Below are 22,141 nucleotides of genomic sequence, written 5' to 3' on the forward strand. Positions count from 1 at the left end.
GAAGGGTCTGTTTCCATGCTGTACATCTGTATGGCTCTATGACTCTGACTCTATGACTTGGACTGGTGTTTGAACCCACAACCTTCTAAGTCAAAGGGAAAAGTATATATTTATGTGTGTGTTGTTTTAAAGGAAATGGACGTCCAAAATGCCTTTCATGCTGAAGCTTCCAAGTCCTTTCTGTGGTTCTGTTTTGCCATCGATTTCAGGTTGACTACTAATTACTTGTTTTCTCTTGCTGTCCAGTGAGCAAAGAAAGATGGAAGTTTTATAGTTAGTGGAAATAGCAGCATTGTTGGAAGTGTAAAACTGTCCTAAACTATAGAATCTCTACTTGTCAGAATGGCAATTCCTACTTCTATTCAGACCATGTGGGGGGATCTGCATATATACCCATGTCTTCTCATTTGAGAGCACAGAATTGGTGTAAGCAGCTCTGAAGTGAGTATGGTGTGGACTTTACATAGTCTTGGCACATGCAAGTTTTGCGAATAGGTATTGTGTTCTGACTGGCCTCTTAAAGGAAGAGTGTTCAGTCAAACCACACTTACTGAAGCTTTAAAGAGTGGTTTAAATTAAGAAGTGGAAACAAAGATTATCTTATTTTTCTTAAGGTTCTGCAGCTTGTGTTTTTGCTGATCTTTGTCTACCTTATTCCTCCAAATATTCTGTCCATTCTCTTTCTCCTGTCCGTATCCAAACTTGTATAATTGTGTTTTTGCCTATTATAATTGATTTTCAAGACCTCAAAGTTTTATCTTCCATTCCACAAAACTACAGACCTTTTGCTCAGTCTACCCTTTTTACGGGTTTTTCTTCAACTAATTCCATTCTTTTCCAATTTAAACCGACTACCTCAACTCTGGCCAACGTACATATCTGACCTTCTGAGTCACTTAAAGCTGACTCTTTTCATCAGCGATCCTAATATTGATCACTTATCAACATCTTCCTTGTAGAATCAGCTGACCGTCTGCACCAAGGCTTTGGAGAGTTCAGAGGAGCTGCTCGAATTTGCTAACCAGACACTGGACACTGCAAACTCTGATGGAATCAGCGAGGTAGTTAAGTTTTTTCCTAACTTATCCTCTCTTTAATAAATGTTGTCTGCATAGTTCCTAAGATGTGTTGTGAACTATATCTGTTAGAGAAGTGATATTCCTAAATAAGGGTGTTAACAGATCAAAATTTCATAATTTGCCTGAATCCTCTCAACACAGCTAAGGGAAAAGACAGTATAATTGAGTAGAAGAATGGAGGGAAGCTAATTACAAAGGAGACAGTTTATTCAAAGAGCAAAAATGACTGAGTCTTTTTGAGTCATGTTTTATTTCCAATACTCAACAGTTCAGTCAGCTAGCAATGTTGCACTTACTGAATGGTCTTCTGCACTGTCGATATTTTCTAATCAACATATTCAGATGTTATTACATACCTCTGGAGTGGGCTGGACATGAATCCAGACATTCTAATTCAGAGGAAGGGACACTACCACTGCACCTCAATAGCCGCCTTCTGTACTGTATTGCTTTCCTCTCTTTGGACCCTTGTTGGAGGTCACTGGTCCTCCGCTCTGCTGTACCTGCCCTGATTTCACATGAGCCTAAATGGTATCACTAAAACTTTTCACTGATAGGACACTACAATCGTGCCTGAAACTGTTCTTGCCAAGTAACCATACATGTCACTTTTTTCCAGTAGCACTCCCTGAATAATGATCCAGGGTAGCAGTGTCATAGTAATGTCATTGGACCAATAGTCCAGAGACATGGGTTTGAATTCCACAGTGGCAGCTGGTAGAATTTCAATTCAATTTTAAAAAAAGTTTGGAATTAATAGAAGTTAGTCTAGTGGCCTCTAAATAACCGTTGACGATTTGTCATTAAAAACCTATCTGGTCTTTAGGGAGGAAAATCTGCTATCCTGACTTGGTCTGACCCACGCTAGACTCCAGATTCTTCGCAATGTGGTTGACTGTTAACTGCTCTCTGTGCAGTTGGGGATGGGCAGTAAATGCTGGCTCAGCCAGCGACGCCCAAATCCCATGAAAGAAGGTTTTTAAAAATCACAATGAAGACTGATTTTTTTGATTTTATTTTCATTTTTCAGTCTATACCCTGAATTGCTAAAGACTAATTATAAAATCTAAACTGAAATCTGGTTGTGAGCAACTGACCCAAACATCAAATCTTCCTTGTCTGATTAGTTCTGTTTTTGTTACATAGTGCGTTTACCAGCAGAGCATGTTCTGGATGCTGTTGGTTTACTTTGATTAGAAGTAAAAGGTTCATGTCATTTTTTTGTTTTGCAGAGTAAGTTATAAATCCTGATAGACGCATGAACCCAGAACTATATTTTTACTTATGAAATACAAAGGAGTTAAGTTTCCTCGATTTGTATTCGAGAATGTCTCGTGGTGCCTTTTGTTAAGATGTTATAAAGATTGATTTGCAAACTGCTTAAGATATGAGACTGAGACAATTAGGAAGGAAAAAGAATGAGGGTGGGGAAATGGGCAATATGCAAACAGAATCAAAACGTGTTCAGTATTTTATTGTGTAATGTTTTCATTAGTAAGTCTATTCTTGCTATTTGAGTAGACTTATAGCATCAAATAGTGGTCGTTTCCAAGTTACAATGCTCAGAAATAAACTGGGCTGTCCAGATATTAACTGAGGCTGTGAGCTAATTTCTTTGGATTGTGGGGCAACTGTGTGATTAGGATGGAATTCTACAATTTACTGTTGCTTTACAATGAGATGTTGTTTCTCTGTATGTTTGAATGGTGTCTACCTGCAGGAAGACAAATGAATCACTTTAATTCCAAAAGATTTAACCCACCTGAAGTGCAGGAGCTATGTGGAGATGGCTTATGGCTGGTTTATCTGACAGCAATGTAAAAACATATTTGCTTCATAGTAGTTTGAATAATTGTGCTTATTTGCATGTTTGACTTTCTGTCTCTTCTTTTCTGCTTCAAAGGCTGCCAAGCAGATTAAAGATAGGTACTGTAAAACACTTTTTGATTCCATTGCATGTATTAGTCTAACCTGCATTAAGGATGCATGAATCTTTAACTAGTTACACAGTACTTACTAAAACTCTTATCTCGATTTTTGACTATTCTAGAAGTAAACCCATTTTCATGCTACTTAGTAAAGTTTAGATGTTGCTTGTTACAGAAGTGAAACAGTCACTCAAATACTGCATACCACTGACTTTTAATCAGAAACTTGCACTCATTTTCCTCTTTGCACAAGTTTCTTTTATCAAGCAACTGAACTGTAACATGAATCCAGTGTTCCCTAAACATTTAGACTTTGCATCCTTAAAGGTCCCAGTTCTAATTTGGTAGGGGATGATTCATTAAACATTCTCTCCCAAATAAAGAATGTTTCTGACTTTTTAAAAAATTATTAAATCACCTGATGAAGGAGCGGCACTCTGAAAGCTAGTGTACTTCCAATTAAACCTGTTGGACTGTAACCTATTGTTGTGTGATTTTTAACTTTGTACACCCCAATCCAACACCAGCATCTCCAAATCAAGATTAGAGTGGTGCTGGAAAAGCACAGCAAGTCAGCAGCATCTGAGGAGCACAAAAATCAACGTTTCAGGCAAAAGCCCTTCATCAGGAAGGAAAATGGTGTTGAATACCTCTGTAATGACAATTTTGATGTGGATCAATGACTACAAGCTAGAGGGAGTAATTAGTCTGAACTGTTGGAGCTTGCAGTACGTCTGTAACTTAGGATATTGGCATGTGCACAAAGCCTTTTCCACTAAATAAAGTCAGACAGCACAGAAACAGACTCTTCAGTCCAACAAGTCCACGCTGACCATAATCCTACTAAACTAGTCCCATCTGTCTGCACTTGGCCCATATCCCTCCAAACATTTCTTATTTATGGATTTACTAGTCTCTTAAATGTTGTAACTGTATCAGCATCCACCACTTCCTCAGGAAGTTCATTCCACACGTGAACCACCCTTTTTTTTTTAAAATAAATATAATTGTCCTCACTACTTTTTTTTAAATCCTTCTACTCCTTTTTAAAAAAAAATACCCCTAGTCTTGAAATCCCCCACCCAAGGGAGAAAACACCTGCCATTCATCTTTATCTATGTCCCTCATGATTTTATAAACCTCTATAAGGTCACCGCTCAACCTCCTATGCTCCAGTGAAAATATCCCAGCCTACCAAGCCTCTTCTTATAAGTCAAACCTTCCATTTCTGGCAACATCCTGGCAACATCTTAACCTTCTCCAATTTAGTAATAATGCTTCAAAGGAGATGGGCAGTCTGTAGATATAAGACCATAATTTATTAGAGTGGAAATTTAGGCCATTCAGCCAATTAAGTCTGCTCCGCCATTCAATCATAGCTGATAAGTTTCTCAACCCCATTATCCCACTTTCTCCCCATAGCCCTTTGATCCCCTTGACAATCAAGAACCTATCTATCCCAATCTCAAGTGTCGTCAGTGACCTGGCCTCCATAGCCTCCTGTGGCAATGAATTCCATAGATTCACCATTCTCTGGCTGAAGAAGTTTTTCCTTATCTCTGTTCTACAAGATCTTCCCTTTACTCTAAGGCTGTGCCTTCTGGTCCTAGTCTGTCCTACCAATGGAAACATCTTCCCAACATCTACTCTGTCCAGGCCATTCAGCATTCTTTGAGTTTCAATTAAATTCTCCCCCCCCCCCCCCCCCTTCTAAACTCCATCGAGTATAGACTCGGTCCTCCAACGTTCCTCATATGTTAAGCTTTTCATTGCTGGGGCCATTCTCGTAAACCTCCCCTGAACATGCTCCAGGCCCAGTACATCCTTCCTGAGATATGGGGCCAAAACTGCACACAATCCTTTGAATGTGGTCTGACCAGACAGTGCAGAATAGTATTCTAATATTCATAAATACCCCGCCATAACAAAGCCAATGTACAGAAGGAAAAATTGGTTGAATCTATTTATAGAATCATCGGACAGTTACAATACAGAAGGAGACCATTTGGCCCATTGTGGCCGTGCTGGCTTTCAACAAGAGCAGCTTAGTAAGTCCAGCTTGCAATTTTCCCTGTAACCCTGCAAACATTTTCTGTTCTGGTAAATATGACATTTAAAGGAAATTGCACATTAGGATCTGCAGACTTCAACCACTCTCTGCATCAAAAAGATTGTATTTGTGTCTTCTGGTTGTTTTTGCCAGTAGCCTTAACTCTGCATGGTCTGCTTCTTGATCTGTCTGCAAATGGGAACCTTTTTTTCCTCTATCTGCTATGTTCAGAGCATTCATGGTTTTGAGCACCTCTGTTGAATCTTCTCTCAAAGCTCCCAGCTTCTTCGATCCATCCCGGTATCTAAAATATTTAATCCCTAGAACTAGTTTCTTAAAATCTTTTCTATGCCCTCTCTGCCTTAGCCTTCCTAAAATATATGATCAGCAGAATCGAGCATGGTTCTCCAATCAAGGCTGGATCAGGGCAGATTTGTTTGCTACAAACCTTCCACTGGTGACAGCCTACCATTTACCATTATTTTTTCCATGATTAGGATTGCAGAAGGAATTTACAAGAATGGTTCCTGAAATAAGAAGTACCAGTTATGAGGATAGATTGAAGAAGCTGGGACTGTTTCCCTTGGACAGCAGAAGTCAGAAAGGAGAATTGATAGAGACTTTCAAAATCATGGATAGGGTTACAAAGTTAAAAATCATAGAGTAGATAGGGACAGACTGTCCCCTCTTGTCAAAGATGAGATGGCATGGATTTAAAAATGCAAACAGCAAGGTGATAGAAGAAATGTTTTCATTCTGCATGTAGTTAGGGTGTGGAATGCACTGCCTGGAAATGTGGTTGAGGCAGGTTCAATCAAGGCATTCAGGAGAGACGTTGGATGATTAATTGCATTGAAATAGTGTGCAGAGATTGGCACTAGGTAATAGGACTGGTTCAGGCCTCGTGGCTGACTGGCCTGTGATGATTCTGTGGGTACAACTTGTAGAACTTTTATTCACTTTTTAGTGGAAGATGAGACTTGAGCTCTCTCAAACTGTTAAATTTCCCCTGCACTATTTAGCTGTGGTGACTGAAGTTACTCTCCAATCGCTGTCCCATTTAGGCAGCATACTTCAAAGTGAGTACTCCCAATGCAGTCATTCTTGTTTTAAAGATAACATTGTTTTGGTGGACCCCTTGCTAATTAATTATTGCTTGGCTCTAGTTGCTCAACACAGCTGGATTATTTTGCCATTTGATCTGAATCGTGACATTCTGTCTTAAGCTCATCTACCTTTGTCCTTTTAGTAACCTTGCCCAACAAAAATATATCAATTTAACTTTTGAAATGTTCAATTGACCTTTTCTTTTATGGCTTTTTGACTGCAGCATGTACATTTTCACATGGCTTTTGTGGAAGGAAATGGTTTCTAGCATCACCCCCAACTGACCTCACTCAAAATATAGTTTAATTCTGCAGTCCCACGATGCAGGAAATGGTTTCCCTCTGCCTGAACAGATCCTTTTAATCATAAGTCTCATTAGATCTCCATTAATCTTCTGTATTCAAGGATGTATAAGCCTATTCTTTAACCTTGCCTCACAACAACTTTTTTGGCCTTGGCATCATTTTGTAATAGTTGTACAACAACACCATGAAGTACTTTCTTCTCAAGTTTAACTGAATTTAAGAATGAACCACTTTGTTTTCAGTGTTGTTCAACCAATAAAAGGAATCAGTAATAAAACAAAGGACTGTGGACATTGGAGATCTAGAACAAAAGCAGAGTGCTGGTGGAGCAAGCAGGTCTGGAAGCATTTGTGGAGAGAAGGCAGAAGTTGATGTTTTGAGTCCGATTCTTCTGATGAGTTATCGGACTCCGCTTTCTTTGCACCGATGCTGCCGGACCTGCTAAGCTCCACCAGCAATTTTTTTTTTGTGAAAGGAATCTGGATTTGGGTTTACTTTTGCAATTGATGCATAACTAACCATTTTGGAGTCCAAATGCTATAGTTGTAATAACCGGGTAACATTATGTGTGGAGTCCCGACTTAAACTCTATGCAATTGTGTGATTTGTTATTGGCACAATAAAGCTCCCCTGATATTGCACAGGTGATAGTTAATAAAAGGGCTGTTGGTCAAAGTGGAGATGCACTTGTACACTGTTTATGGAGCAAATTTCAGTAAGAAACCTTTGGTATGTGGAGTCTGTCGCTCTTCTGGTTAAGTTACTTGAACTCTCCTGCAGTCTATTTGTGGAAAAAAAATTAATCATGTAACCAACGCAATGTATAACATTGTGTGTGCTTTTAATTTAAAAATTAAGTTTGAAATCAATTTTACAGGGTTTTAAAAGGGTAACAGTTTTTTTGCACATCTTTTGGGGGAGGGAGCAAGTAGTGTAAAGTAGGATGCCTTGGTTTCAAAGTCAAGGAGGAGGCAGGTAATTATGATGTGTTTGAGAAGTTAGAGTGAAAGGTTGAGACATGCAATGGTCACAGTAAGATAAATAAGGTACAAGAAATATTGTAATAGAGACAAGGATTGGGAATGAGAGCGAAATGTGTCATCGCCAAGATGAAAAATGTTCATTTCTATATCCAGTACTGCCACTAAGCATTCCATGTTAAATGTAACCCCTCTATATCTGGAGTGAAACTTGCTTTTGCATTAGAAAAACAGAATTCTGAGACTACTGGAAATCCGAAGTGGAAATAGAAAATGCTGGCAACAGCAGAGAAGGGAAAAGAATTACAATGACCTGGATTTGTCCAATGGTCAGATGATCATTTCAAGAGCATGAATGGGAGTTGACCTTGCGGAATCCCCATCATAGCACCCTCTGAAGAAATTGCTCAGGAAACTGAAAATTGCGCTGGACAATTCCATTGCACCTGGAATCTTCCAATTAATATCCATTTAAAAGCGAGCTTTGTTGCGGTTCTTACACTCGGAATCCCTACAGTGTGGGAATCCAGCCATTCAGCTCATCGAGTCCACATCGACCCTCTAAAGAGAATCCCACCCAGACCCAACCCCCCTACATGTAACCCTGCATTTCCCATGGCTAATCCACCTAGCCCCCACATCCTGGACACCGTGAGCAACTTAGCATGACGCATAGGGTGGCACAGTGGCTCAATGATGAGCATGTCTGCTTCACTGCGCCAGGGGGACCAGGTTTGAGTCCCACTTGGATGACTGTGCAAACTTCACAGACATTCTCTCCGTGTCTGCGTGGATTTCCTCTGGGTGCTTTGGTTTCCTCCCATAGTCCAAAGACGTGCAGGTCAGGTGAATTGGCCATGCTAAATTGCCCATAGTGTTAGTCAGGGGTAAATATAGGGTAGGGGAATGAGTCTGGGTGGGTTACTCTTGGTAGGGTCGGTGTGGAATTGTTGGGCCAAAGGGCGAGTTTCCACACTGCAAGGAATCAAATCTAATCTAATCTAATCCATCTAACCTGCGCATCCCTGGACACAATGGGCAATTTTACATGGTTAACCCACTAACCTGCACAACCTTGGACTATGGGAGGGAACCAGAGCACCCAGAGGAAACCCATGCAAACGCTGGGAGAATGTGCAAACTCCACAGGGGTAGAATCAAACCCCTATCCCTGGCTCCATGATGCAGCAGTGCTAATCACTGAGCCACTGTGCTGCTTCAGATAATAAGTTAAATAAATAATAAAACGTTAGACATTTAAAAGTCTTGTCTAATTCCTGAATAAGTATTTAACTGATCCCAGAGCCCCTAATGCTGCTGTCAAACCTGATATTTCCCACCAGCCCCACCCCAATCTATTCCAAACACACCCATGACAAACATGGCCTTTTTTTCATTTTGCATCCTGGCACCCTAACCTCAGATTTTCCTTGTGTGCTTAGTGTTACACAGGAGCTATCAAGGTGGGTATCTGTGACAAGGACCTTTTTTAAATTTAAGAATACATCAACTGGTTGTTGTAAACACAAAAAGGGGATATGGCCACTTTCCCCTGATGGTTTTACACTGTGGGAAATAGAAGCACAGTTCCATGTTTAAGAAGGAATTTTTAATCTTGTTAAAGATTGGAATCTCCTGTCAGAAATACAGAGCTCTTCTGTTTCATTATAAAAGGACCAGGGTGGCAATCCATGTGTGAGAGAGCCACTCTTCAAGAAATCCAACCCAATATATTTAGATTGCTGCATTCAGGGGATAAAGGTCGTGACCTGAAACATGAACTCTTTTATTTTTCTTGCCCTCGCTCTCGCTTTCACACTCCTCACTCACACACATGCTGCTGAACCTGCTGAGTGTCACCAACATTTTCTGGTTTTATTTCTTTTTAACCATCTCAAATGTCGCTCAAGTATAATCATTTCCATTCGTTCATTAATAACTAAATGACTGCCACTAAGTTTGTTTCATGAGTCTCCACTTCCTGATACTGTAGTCAGCCCAGTGCCTGGAATTCTACATTATGATCAAGAGTAGGGATTTTTTAATGTTTTAATGTTTGTAGATTGTCCTGTAGAAGTTTAAGAATATTCCAGGACAACAGAATAACTTGCAATCTTGCCACATCCAAACGTTCCTTGTTGCAGAGTCCATTTTTAACCATTCTTCCTCTCCTTAAGCCTTCAAAAGTACTTTTGCCCAAACTAGCTGCCCATTTCCCCCTTCCCCGCCCCCATCGGATGATTTTCAAAGCTTCTGTAAGAATCCAAATGAATTCTTTTTAAGTTTGCAAATCACTTCTAATAACTGGCTTTTATAAACATCTGATAATTATTGTTCTGTATAAATTGAACTAATTGAATACTGTGTAGGACACCGTGCTCAGTTCATGACAAGCTTTGTGGAAGGAAACTGGTCAGATGGAGCTTTGTGAACATAAATGATAACCCATTCAAATTCCTGAGGTGAAGTCTGTAATATAGTGGACTGTATAATAACCTGTGCAAACAAATTGAACCGTGGACTAGCGATAATACCACAAGTAGTAATCCAGAATGCCAGTCTAATATGCTGCAGTCACCACTTTGAATCCATCGTGTCTGATGGTGAAATTGGAATTCAAAAAGTAAAAAAAAACTGGAATAAAATTTAGTCTAATGGTAACCGCTGCCGATTACAACCAAAAATAAATCTGGTTCACTAATATCCTTTAGGGATGGAAGTCTGCTATCCTTACCTGGTCTGGTCTACATGTGATTCCAAACCCGCAGCAATAAGATTGATTTTGAGCTGTAGTTTGGGCAATTGAGAATGGGCACTAAATGCTGACCGAGCCAGCGACATCTACATCTCATGAACAAATGTCAAGAATGGTATAGATAATAATTGGTGAGTAGATGGAATACAGGATCATCTATATATTTTGAGTCAAAAGATTAAGCAACATGTTTGTAAAGGGCTAGGGAGAGATTCGTGGTTTAATAGAGGGTTGCACAATCTGTTGTAGGTTTCCATTAGAAGCATGAACCTTCAAGGCCAAGTCCATTTTTATTGGTGATTTTTTTTCCCCTTTTTTTTGTAATGAAAGCTGAATGTAATGTTAGTTCTTGGCTTTGTTGTACAGTGTTACCATGGCACCAGCATTCAGGCTGTCCTTAAAGGCTAAAGCCAGTGACAATATGAGTCATCTGATGGTCGACTTTTCCCAAGAACAAAAGATCCTTCGTTCACTCAAGTTCTTACCAGGTGAGGAAATAAAATAGAAATGTCTTGCTTGTTTTCTTTTCCCAGGCCATAATCTTGGTAAGTCCATAGCCTTATCTAAATTGTCTTCTAGATGCTAACTCTCAGCTCTTCAGGATTGTGATTGTAGGGGTAAGCTCATGGAGTGGAATGAGATCCTTCATTTGTATTTATTTCTGCAATTCATGATTTTAAGCAAGGACTTTTGGGGAAAAAAGCAGATGGGGAAACACCAATCTGTTCTGCTTTTGCACAATGTTCAATAATGTTGGCTGAAATGTGGAAACACGTTACCAGGCTATCCTCTTAGACTGCACGTAAGAACATTGAATTGATCAAATTTAATTAATGAATCAACATAAAGCCAATGCTTTTCTTACTTGACCCTACATACTCTCCAGCTACCAGTAACTGTTAATAAAATTGCTTGTTGGACAGTACAGTGGCTCAGTGGGTGGCACTGCTGCCTCACAGCACCAGGGACCTGGCTTCGACTCTAGCCTCAGGCAACTGTCTGTGTGAAGTTTGCACCTTCTCCCAGTGTCTGCATGGGTTTCCTCTGGGTGCTCCAGTTTCCTTCCGCAGTCCAAAGATGTGCAGGTTAGGTGCATTGACCATGTTAAATTGCCCATTGTGTCCGGGGATGTGCAAGTAAGTGGATTAGCCATGGGAAATGCAGAGTTATGAGGATGAGGTAGGGGGGTGGGTCTGGGTGGGATGCTCTTCCGAGGGTAAGTGTGGACTCATTGTGCTGAATGGCCTGCTTGATCATTTATAGGGATTCTACATTGCATTATTAATGGGAAATGCTTGCATTTTTGTTCAGCATTATACATTTGTAGTGGGGGAAAAAAAATTATAAAGTAGATGGTAACTGATCTCCCATCAAAGTGGGCAGCTGAATACCAAGAACTGTCTCTTGCCAGGTATATTATATACTTCCAATTTTGTAATGAGATACGGAAAAGCTCCATCGGTGAACATTCCGCCCAGTGGTGACCACTCTGATTATCAGATTTTGATTGAACTAGCCAATTTCTAAAAGAAACAGGAGAAGTGCTACAATTCCCTCATGCTGGCTGGATTAGAGACTCTCTCCTAATCGCTATCTATTGACAGTGATTGCATACCCTAAATTGATGACATCTTGGTGCCAATATTTAATGTCTCAGCTTCCAGGTGATGAGCATTTGCACCAGAGAATGGTCAGTGGATTCTGTCCATGCAAGAAGGTTTGTGTGTATTTATCTTTCTTTGATTTTTATCATCAGTACCAAGTATTCCAGAGATTGATGCATCCGAGTGCCTGGTGGCAGACAATTGTGTGACCATAGTGTGGAAAATGCCTGAAGACGATGGTAAGATCGATCACTATGTTTTAGAATATCGCAAAACCAATTACGAAGGACCACCACGATTAAAGGAAGATCACCCTTGGATGGTGAAGGAAGGCATCAAAGAGCAGGAATTTACCTTGTCAGGTAATAGAGCTAACCTCTGCTGTTCTATGAAGTGACCTCCCCATATAATATACTCAAATTCTTGGAATACACCTTGAGCTAATGATCTACTGATTCAAAGAGTGACAGCATCATCACCTCTAATGAGAAATTGTGCCCACCCCTCAACAATTTTTCTTTTTCTTTTTCTTTTTCTTTTTCAATGATAACTCACTTGTCAATGCCTTAGACCCCACGTAATTTGGGCTAACAATGTTGTGAGTGGAGGGGATGCTACACTTCAGATTAATTGTCATGTTGAAGCCCTCCTGCCATATCAGATGGACGTGAAAGATTGTGAGACCTTATTTACAAAACAGTTTCTTCCCCCAGTTCCTTGGATAATATTTCTTTCCTTTTCAACAATGTCATCAGGATCTGACTATTAGGTCATTTATCATGTTGTTCTTTGTGGGTTCTGAAATGTAATCAGTTGGCTGCTACAGTTGCAAAAGACGCCCCGATACCGTACTTCAGAAGTAATTGTATGAAGCAATTTAGTTTAGAAATGCACTATGTAAATGAAAGCTTTTTAAAAATATTTTGATGTGAAATTGCAGGGACTGAGTATATTTCCAAATAGAAGGAAAAGACAATGATTAGACGTTAGTTTGTTTTAAAGGTCATTAGTCAAATCCATACAGAGCTTTAACTTTGTCTACATGTAGAAACCTTTTCATCCGATACAGTGCAACCTCAATTATCCGAACATCAATTATCTGAGTTTCGGGTTACTCGAGGAAGATCTCAAGGTCCCGATGCTTGGGTGAACTGTGTTATCCAAATATTTGATTATCCATACAAAATACACCCTGCTCGTGGTGTTTGGATAATCAAGGTTACCCTGTAGCTGAGTTCCTAAATGCTGCATTCTTTTCCTATACGTTATCTTTGTATTTCCTGGCAGTTATTGCTAATTCCAAGCTTCCCTTGGAAAGATAGCGATGAGTCACCTTAAGCAGCTAGAGTTCATGTGGTGTAGTGTATACACAGCACTGTTAAGGAAGGAGTCTGAGAAGGAACAATGATGTACTTTTGTGACAAGATGATGGGTGACTTGGAGGAAAACGTTTAGGTAGTGGTGGTATGTCCTTGTTCTACTGTGTGATTTGAGATCACCATGTATTGTAAAGCATTGCTGAAGGACCCTTGGCAAAATGAGGGCTTAATGTTTCTTGTGGTGTTGCTATTTTCAGTTGGAAAAACATTAGCAATAACTTCTGGCAGGGAAGCATTTTCCCATTGGTGAAAAGAAAGGACAGCAAGAGGGCATAGAATTAAAATAATAGGTAAAAGAATCAATGATAACACGTGGAGGTGCTCTTATAGAGAACTGGTGCAGACCTGATGGCCTGAATGTCACCTGTACCTATGCTGTGATGATGCGAAGGTGACTGTGTTGGACTGGGGTGGTCAAAGTCAGAAGTCACATGACACAAGGTTATAGTCCAACAGGTTTATTTGAAATTACAAGCATTTGGAGCGCTGCCCCTTCAGCAGGTGACGTGACTTCACCTGACAAAGCAGCGACACTCTGAAAGCTTGTGGTTTCAAATAAACCTGTTGGACTATAACCTGGTGTCGTGTGATTTCTGACACTGGTGATTCTGTGGTACTAATTATCATTTAAAACAGCTTTGAATGATGCTTTCATTTGGGATTTAGCATTTGCTTCTGTTGTGTATATCCAAAGGTGTTAAACCTTAAGTATGCATTAGGACTTATGTAATCATAAAAGCATCTTAGAAGAAGTTGTGCAATTGACACGATTTTTTTTCCTAACTCTCCTTACTGATATGAAGGTAGTAATTTTGTTCCACAAGTAAATGGTTGAGCCCTCGGGTGTGTTGCCAAACACAGAGACCTAGGGTTGCATGTGCATAATTCTTTGAAAGTGGAGTCACAGGTAGACAGGGTCGTAACATGGAGTATCGGAGTTGGCAAGTCATGTTGCAGCTGCACAGGACATTGGATAGGCCACATTAGAAATACTGCATTCAATTCTGGTCTCGCTCTTATAGGATCCTTTATTGTGAACCTTGAAAGGGTACAGAAAAGATTTACAAGCATGTTTGCTGGAGTTGGAGAGTTTGAACTATAAGAAGAGGCTGAATAGGCTGGGGCTTTTTTCCACTGAAGCATCGGCGATTTGAGGGTTAATCTTTATAGAGATCTTATAAAATATGAGGAGCATGGTTAGGGTAAATTGCCAAGGTGTTTCTCCCAGGGTAGGGGAGATCAAAGCTAAAGGACATTGGTTTAAGTTGAGAGGGGAAAGTTTTAAAGAAGACCTGAGGAGTAACTTTGTGACGCAAAGGTTGGTGCGTGCCTGGAATGAACTGCCAGATCAAGTGTGGAGGCGAGTACAATTACAGCATTATTGGACCGAAGAGTGTGTTTCTATGACTCCATGACACCATCCATAAAAGGAGTATCTGAACAATCGTAATAAGCATCAGCCACCTGTGATTGAGGTCTGTGGGATGTTGCCCTAACTCACCCCAAACTCTTGTCAGCTATCTTTGAAAAACTTTCCAATGCTGCCTGGCATTTTTCCTTTCTCTTCCTTTGAACCATTGTATTCTCGTTTCTAACCCAGCTATAATGAGCTAACTCCATTCAGATCAAAGCTCAAACACTGGAATTTTTAAAAAATTTACCATTTTTTCAGATTGAATTCCCCATTAAGAAAGTTTTTTTTCTTGGCGTGGTTGTTGGGCATCCTTCGCTTGCTTGTTAATGGAAAATGTTTATGACCTAAAGTCTTTTCAATATATTTTGCCAGGGTTGAAATTTGACACAAAGTTTATCAACTTTCGGGTGAAAGCATGCAACAAAGCTGTGGCTGGAGAGTTTTCAGAACCCATCACCCTGGAGACAAGTGGTTTGTAAAACTGTTCTTTATTCTAAATTGACTTTTCGTGTTCTTGTTACGGGATTGCTATCCTCATGTTCGCTTTGACTTGCTGCTTTTGCATCTTATAGGACACTGCTTCCAATTTCAGTTCAGATAGTGAAGATTGAACATCAATATTGCTGCTTTTGTACTATCCGCTCCTACTTATAAAACTCTGGGTCCTGTATGTTTTAAATTGCTTTCTCAGTATGCCCTGCCACCAGCAACAATTTGTTCACAGGCTGCTCTGCTCTTGCACTGTCTTTGGAATTGCATCTCCTATTCTAAATCGTCACTCCTCGTTCTTTCAACTAAAATGAAGCACTTCACATTTCTTGTTAAATTTCACCTGCCACCGCCTACCCATTCCATCAGGCTGTCTGTGATTTTAAAATTTAATGGCATCCTCCTTGTGTTTCTCCAAGCGTTGAGTCATCTGCCACCTTTGAAATTGTGCCCTATTTACCGAAGTCTAGATCATTAGTATTAATCATGATGAGTGTAGAGCTCGGTAGATAGGGCATTTCTTGAATTCTTGCTGCAGTTGCACAAACTTTCTCCCTATTATGTCCTATCTAAAGCCAATTGATATTGGATGCCATCTTCTGACTTATTGAGCTTCATCCTTTTGGCTAAAGAATGCAGGTTGGTGGTAAAGTTAAAGGGCAAAGGTTCTGAGAATTCAGAGGAGAAAGAGAGCAACCTGAAGAAACTGTAACCACAGTGACGTAGACACTGGGGCACACAGAGTGTCCCTGTCTTGAGTTACATCCATATTTTCCAATGCCATACTCTAGTCTGTGTTTCTTAATGAATATTGTTAGATTAGATTCCATATAGTATGGAAACAGGCCCTTCGACCCAACAAGTCCGCACCGACCCTCTGAACAGCAACCCACCCAGACCCATTCCCCTACGTTTACCCCTTCACCTAACACTACGGGCAACTTAGCTTGGCCAATTCACCTAACCTACACATCTTTTGGATTGTGGGAGGAACCTGGAGTACCTGGAGGAAATCCACGCAGTCACTGGGAGAATGTGCAAACTCCACACAGACAGTTGCCTGAGGTGGGAAACAAACTCAGATCCCTGGTGCTGTGAGGCAGCGGTGCTGTGAGGCAGCAGTGCTAACCACTGAGCCACCATGCCGCCCCATTTAGATTAGATTAATATTGGTGTGATGTAAACCTACCAAGAAAAATTGGAGAGACAAACAATAAGCAGAACCTTTCCCTCAAATGAGCTAACAGGTTGGAAACTTTTTAAGAATTTTCTGTTTTGCATGTGTTTTTTATCTACATTGAATTCTATTCTCTTTTTCCAAACTTTAACCAGCAGTAGCAAAACATTTAGCTGTTTTTTGAACCTTCTGAGTAGAGTCTGTACATAAGTAATATGTAACCTTTTTATACTTCATTTGACACTCTATCTCCTTAGATTCTCTGGGAGTATTTTCTTTCACCCTATCTTTCCCTCTCGTGGTAACACCGACTTTACCCAAACTGCCTTCTCATTAAAGACAGCCCATTGGTGCAATATAGCTTTACCTACCAATCTTCAATCCAGTTTACCTGGGGCCAGATCCATTCTTACCCTATTGAACTTGGCCCTCCCCAATGAAATCCTCTTTGCTCCTTGACTTTTCCCATTGCTAATGTAAGGCCTAATGAAATGATCTTTGTGTCCTAAATGTTCCTCCACTGACACTATCTGCATCACCCAACTCATTTCTCAAAAAAACAAATCCAGCAATTTCCTGATTAGACTGGAAACATAAGGATCTAGAAATTCTCTTGAAAGTACTCTAGGAACTTTTCCACATCTCAATCCTTTATGCTATTACTATTGTAGCCTGCATGAGAATAATTAAAACTTCCCACATTACAACTATACTATATGCTGTTTAATCGCAAATTGAATCCTCTACATCTTTCATTCTTGACTTTTGGTCTAGTGCTGGGAATGGTGTACAGTGTACCATAGACCTTTCTAGGCTCTTGAAGGACATCTTTACTGAGGATTAAAACTACTTGTTTTTTCCTTTTACAGCATTTAATTTCAATTTGGATGCTGCAACAGCCCATCAGAATTTGAAAGTGGAGGACCAGAGTGTGGAATGGGATGCATCAGGGGGAAAGGTGCAAGAGATCAAAGTCCGAGGAAAGGAAAACCGAAGTAGGACAGCATCGCCGGCGAATTCCCCTGCAAGGTACAAAACCTCAGTTAGGGTCAAGATACATGAGAGTGTGTCACCGATCCGTTTAATTGGAAGGTGTCCAAAGTATTAGCAGCTGGGCTATATATACAGCAGCCAAGAGCTCCAACTGGCAAATATATTAAACCCCTAGTGACACCGTGCTCGAATGCAACAAACTTAATTAGGTTGTGACAGAGAGAGAGTTATTTTATGCATATTCTTTGAATTTGATATATTGTAATTCATTATACTTGACCCACAGGCCTCCATTTTGTAATGTAAATACATAGTATAGTTGAAATATAAATTATAAGCACTTCTATCACTTTAATCTTGTTTGTTACTGCTGCTGGTTCCTCGTCACTACTAGTCAGAGCACTTTGTTTTCTATGGGCTTCTTTGCACTTTTTCTCACATACCTGTAACAGAGGAACCTCGAATACCGGATTATCCAGCAAGATCGCAATGTCCCGATGCTCGTCTAAATTATGTTATCTGGCATTTGGTTATCTGTCATTTGATTATCTGAAGTGCGATTAACCAAACGAAATACTTCCCGCCTGTGTTCTTTAAATAATCATGATGTCTCTATATTATGTTTTTCTATTCTTGTCTTCGTGTCGGACTTGTATAAACCAAGATTCGATGGATTTCTCATGGGTCTGGTCATTTCTGAATGCAAGGAGAGAAAATTCAGAAATGCAGGAAGCTTTCTTTTAATTAATGCACAGGTTGACTACAGTTCCAATTCTGTAGTACCTTAACATTTTTATGTGGAACTGCACACCGTTTCCAGTTGGAAATATATACATTTTGAAACCTTTCTTAATATCCAAGTTCAATTGCTGAACCACAAATTGTTGACAACAGGATTATACCTGCTTTGTCACAGGCTGAATTTCAATCATATTGTTCATTAATGTTGTCCTTTTTTTTTGTAAAAGAATGTTTTACTTATAGTGACTCCTTTCTTGTAATGCACTTTTCATTAATTTTGCTTGTGGTGCTTAAATCAGCTCTAGCATCACTTACAACTCAAGCAGACTGTCTGCCCGACTCTGGTTAAAATAGCTTTTATCTTTCTGTATTAAGGAGCATCATTCACTCACCAAAGAGAATGCCATCTGGACGGAGCAGCAGAGATCGCTTTACGGCTGAATCATACACTGTGTTAGGTAGGTACAAGAAACCATTTTTATGAGTTGAAGTTTAGAAAGCTTTTTCCTGAAGTTCGAATGACTTGTAATGATAGCTCAGGCAAAACTGAGGACCATAATGAGGTATGAATAACCGATATTTCTGATTCAACTAAAATTTATTAAACAAGATTTTACAAACACTTGTGACGACAACATGAAAGGGCGAGGATTCCTTGACTGTTGCCAATTTCTTTCTTTCTCTTCCCTCTGAAGTCAAGTTCACTGAACTGTATCTTTGAACTATCCCAGAGAAGCCATGGTAGACCGTGACATCAAAGATGCTATGCTTCCAATTCTTCTCCTTAATTCTTCCCAAGTTGCTCATCTATTTATTAGGAAATGGTCTGAATTGCCCCCATTCATTGCCTTAAGATGACAGTGCTCTGATATAACACCATCTGTGTGATTGAAAGTCATATAGGCCAAGATAAATCTCCAACACTCTTTCCTCTCTCCCTTTTTCAGGTTTGGGTAACATTGGATTAGTTATCCAACAGCTTTGTATCTATATGAGAGAAGTCACACTTTCTTTTTTAATAATGTGTTATCCTCTTATCAATAATGAAAACTATCATTCAAAAACCACCAACTCAAAATGCTAAGGCAATCAAGAACCAATGTCTCTAACAGAATATCAAGCTATCCTCTTAAAAATATAAATGCTTTATTCTCAAATATAGGTGATGTATTAAGACAGTGAGGTGCCTGAAACCTAATAAGAACACATGATTCTTGTTTGAGATAAAGTATATCAAATGCAATTTAAGCTGCTAGGTGTAAAAATTTACCTACTTCACAACAGACCATGAATTTGCATCTTGTGTAGTGAAACAAATAGAATTGCTTGAAGCCAGGTTGTTCATCACTGAAGCAATTTTAGTCAGCAAGACTAGTTCTTAACAAATAGTTGTCTTGGCCATTAATTGTCTCAACTGCAAACAAAAAATCAAACTAAACTACTTCGAGTTGAGGTTAAATCCTAAAACTTTATTTCAAGCCATAAAAATTAGTAATGTTATCAAAATATTCTAGCTTGACTGTCTAGCCTTACAGTGAACTGCAGCGTTCAAATAAACGTCAGTCTGGTTATATAGTACAACCTCGATTATCCAAATGTTGATTATCTGAATCTCAGATTATCCGAACAAGGTCCTGATGCTTGGGTAGACTGTGTTATCCGAACATTTGATTATCCAAACAAAATACTCCCCACCCATATTGTTTGGATAATTGAGGTTGCCCTGTAGTTTGTACCTTTTGACAACCTGTGAACTTATAAGAATCTTTAAGCAATCAATGAAACTTGAATGTGATATTTTAATAAATGCAGTTAGAACTAAGTTGAATGTAGAAATGGATATCTCGTGTCTGGACTGTTTCTTCTGTACATGTATTCCTTTAGAATAATGTTCTTGATGTGGATCTTGCATGTAAATAGAAATGAATATAGCTTCAGGTTTTCAATTTGCATTTGGAGAAATTCTGCTTTAATACAGAACCATTGTGGTTGTCAGTATACAAGGAGACTTTTTTTTAGCGCATCAGGACCGTGATGTTTCTTTAATTCAATCAACGCAAAGCTAAATCCACTATTCCACTTCTGCCCATGATCCTGCACCTTCCTTTGTTTGAAATGTTTATTTACTTTTTTCCATATTTTACCTAAGCTATCGCTGGGTGTCAGAATGGCTAAGGGAGAGTGGCAAATAAAACTATTGGAATGACGCCAAATTGGGCCCAGAACTGATTATGCACAGCCAAGAAGAAGCATCAATTGCCATCATCGTGAGGTGACATCAATTTCCAGCGCTGCACTACCCAATCCAAATTAAGCTCCCTTACAGTGGAGGAGGGAGCTAAGCAAGGAGGATTCTGTCTGAGACTTTGAAAGGCTGTAATGCAATTTGTGGAGCTTGATCCCTCAATGTACAGTTATGAGCAACAAATGTCAATCTGACTGCAGTGGGTATCAAGCTCAGGCACTGGACAATTCACATTTGGTTTAACGTTTGCTTCAAAAATTTTCATGTTGATGACTGTGAAGTTAAACTGCGCAGCTTTTAATCCATAGCTTGCTTGTTGCTCACAAGTGGGTTGGTTGGTGGGAAGTAAGTGTCAATAATCCCAATCCCCTGACGTCCAAATTTAGCTGGGAACATCTATCTCTGCATCTCTCACCCACCATGGCGAGCTGCAAAGTTGCACTGCTCATTGGCTGGGGCTGCATTACTGGCCTTTACCCCCTCTCCCAGATTCTTTAGTCCTAGGCTTCCTTGGACATGTGGAAATCCGTCCATCTCTGTAGGTGGTGACAGTATTACACACAGATTGTAGCAATTCAGTCTCACGAGCGAAGGTGCATCCTGCTTGGAGACACCATTCAACAGATGATATCACTAGACAGATTTTGCATGCTTTGATGGCTATCTTTGCATTCAGGTCAATAACTCTGCTAGATATTTACATCGATAGAGTTCAGTAAAATATGGGGGTATTTAGTATACGTGCAATAAACATGAGATGTACACATGAAATGTTTAACTAGCTAATTGCAAAAGGTTGAGCCACATCCTCTGTGGTATCAATATTATTCACAGAATTTGCATGAGTCAGTGGACTGCAAGGCAGAGCACTAATCAAATGTTGCTCAGTACCAGCAGCTTTCTCTGTTGGTAGTTAACTGCTAATATTTGACTTTGCAGTATGTATAATACGTGGTATCACTTTCAATTTTATGTAAATATTGTGAATAGTTTGCAGAATATGCATATTTTACAGTTTAGACATGTTTTAAAACTTATATTTGCTCCTCTGTCTTGCCTGTTTTTTTTAACAAAGTGAATCTCCTATTAACCTGCTCACCCATCGAACCCACTCACACCTTGCCACTGGCCTTTCATGACATTGTTTCCACTAATATCATCTGGGATATGCTTTGGGATAGGTAAGGGGCATCAGGCTGAAGGTTTGTAGCGAATGGCCTTGTGCTAACCCTGGCTATTGCACTACAGAGTCACTTTATTGTTGTGAAACCTATTAAAGGAATGATGCAGAGCTGCAGGGTTTAGAGGTTAGAGTTTTTAAATTCTATTGTGTTCCTTCTGGTGTTTAAAACATCTAGATTTGCACTAACAACAGAACAGAATCCTGAATGTACCAGACATTCAAACAAATTTATATTTAGAAATGTCCTCTCTCTAGGAGACTTCACACTAATGAGTCTTCCTTAAGCTATGAAGGAAGATTGGCAGTTGCTTTAAGAATCCCCTCTAATTGCTTCAACAGTTCAGCCTCCTACATCATCGATGCAGCAAGTTAATGATTCGATCCCAGAGAGAAACTGAATAAGTCACAGTTGTGCAGTTACTGGAGGGCATTCTTGACTAACTAGAATATATGGGAAGTTTGTATTCTGCAGAAAGGCTCTTCATGAAGAGGTGAAGGCATACAGGTAACCTGTTGGTTTAACTATTTTTCTAAGAACAAAAAGCCAGCGGCAGAATTTATTTTAGGAATAAATCCTCAACTACTTAGAGTCAAATGGCACAGAAACAGACCCTTTGTCCAACCAGTCCATGACAACATAAGGGCTCATGCCCAAAACGTCGATTCTCCTGCTCCTTGGATGCTGCCTGACCTGCTGCGCTTTTCCAGCAAC

The 22,141-nt window shown here is 39.7% G+C and overlaps 1 protein-coding gene across 1 annotated transcript in view; it reads left to right on the forward strand.

Moving 5' to 3' along the window:
* Positions 1–22,141, forward strand: part of fsd1 (fibronectin type III and SPRY domain containing 1) — a 49,969-nt gene that overhangs the window by 16,035 nt on the left and 11,793 nt on the right. Inside the window, exons 4-10 of the mRNA XM_043720950.1 lie at positions 960–1,061; positions 2,983–3,005; positions 10,571–10,692; positions 11,961–12,170; positions 14,974–15,072; positions 17,137–17,296; positions 18,377–18,459. Of these exons, the coding sequence (XP_043576885.1) occupies positions 960–1,061; positions 2,983–3,005; positions 10,571–10,692; positions 11,961–12,170; positions 14,974–15,072; positions 17,137–17,296; positions 18,377–18,459 (799 nt within the window). The remainder of the gene's footprint in view (positions 1–959; positions 1,062–2,982; positions 3,006–10,570; positions 10,693–11,960; positions 12,171–14,973; positions 15,073–17,136; positions 17,297–18,376; positions 18,460–22,141) is intronic.

The sequence above is a fragment of the Chiloscyllium plagiosum genome, chromosome 31 (genome assembly GCF_004010195.1).
Source record: "Chiloscyllium plagiosum isolate BGI_BamShark_2017 chromosome 31, ASM401019v2, whole genome shotgun sequence".
Classification (NCBI taxonomy): domain Eukaryota; kingdom Metazoa; phylum Chordata; class Chondrichthyes; order Orectolobiformes; family Hemiscylliidae; genus Chiloscyllium; species Chiloscyllium plagiosum.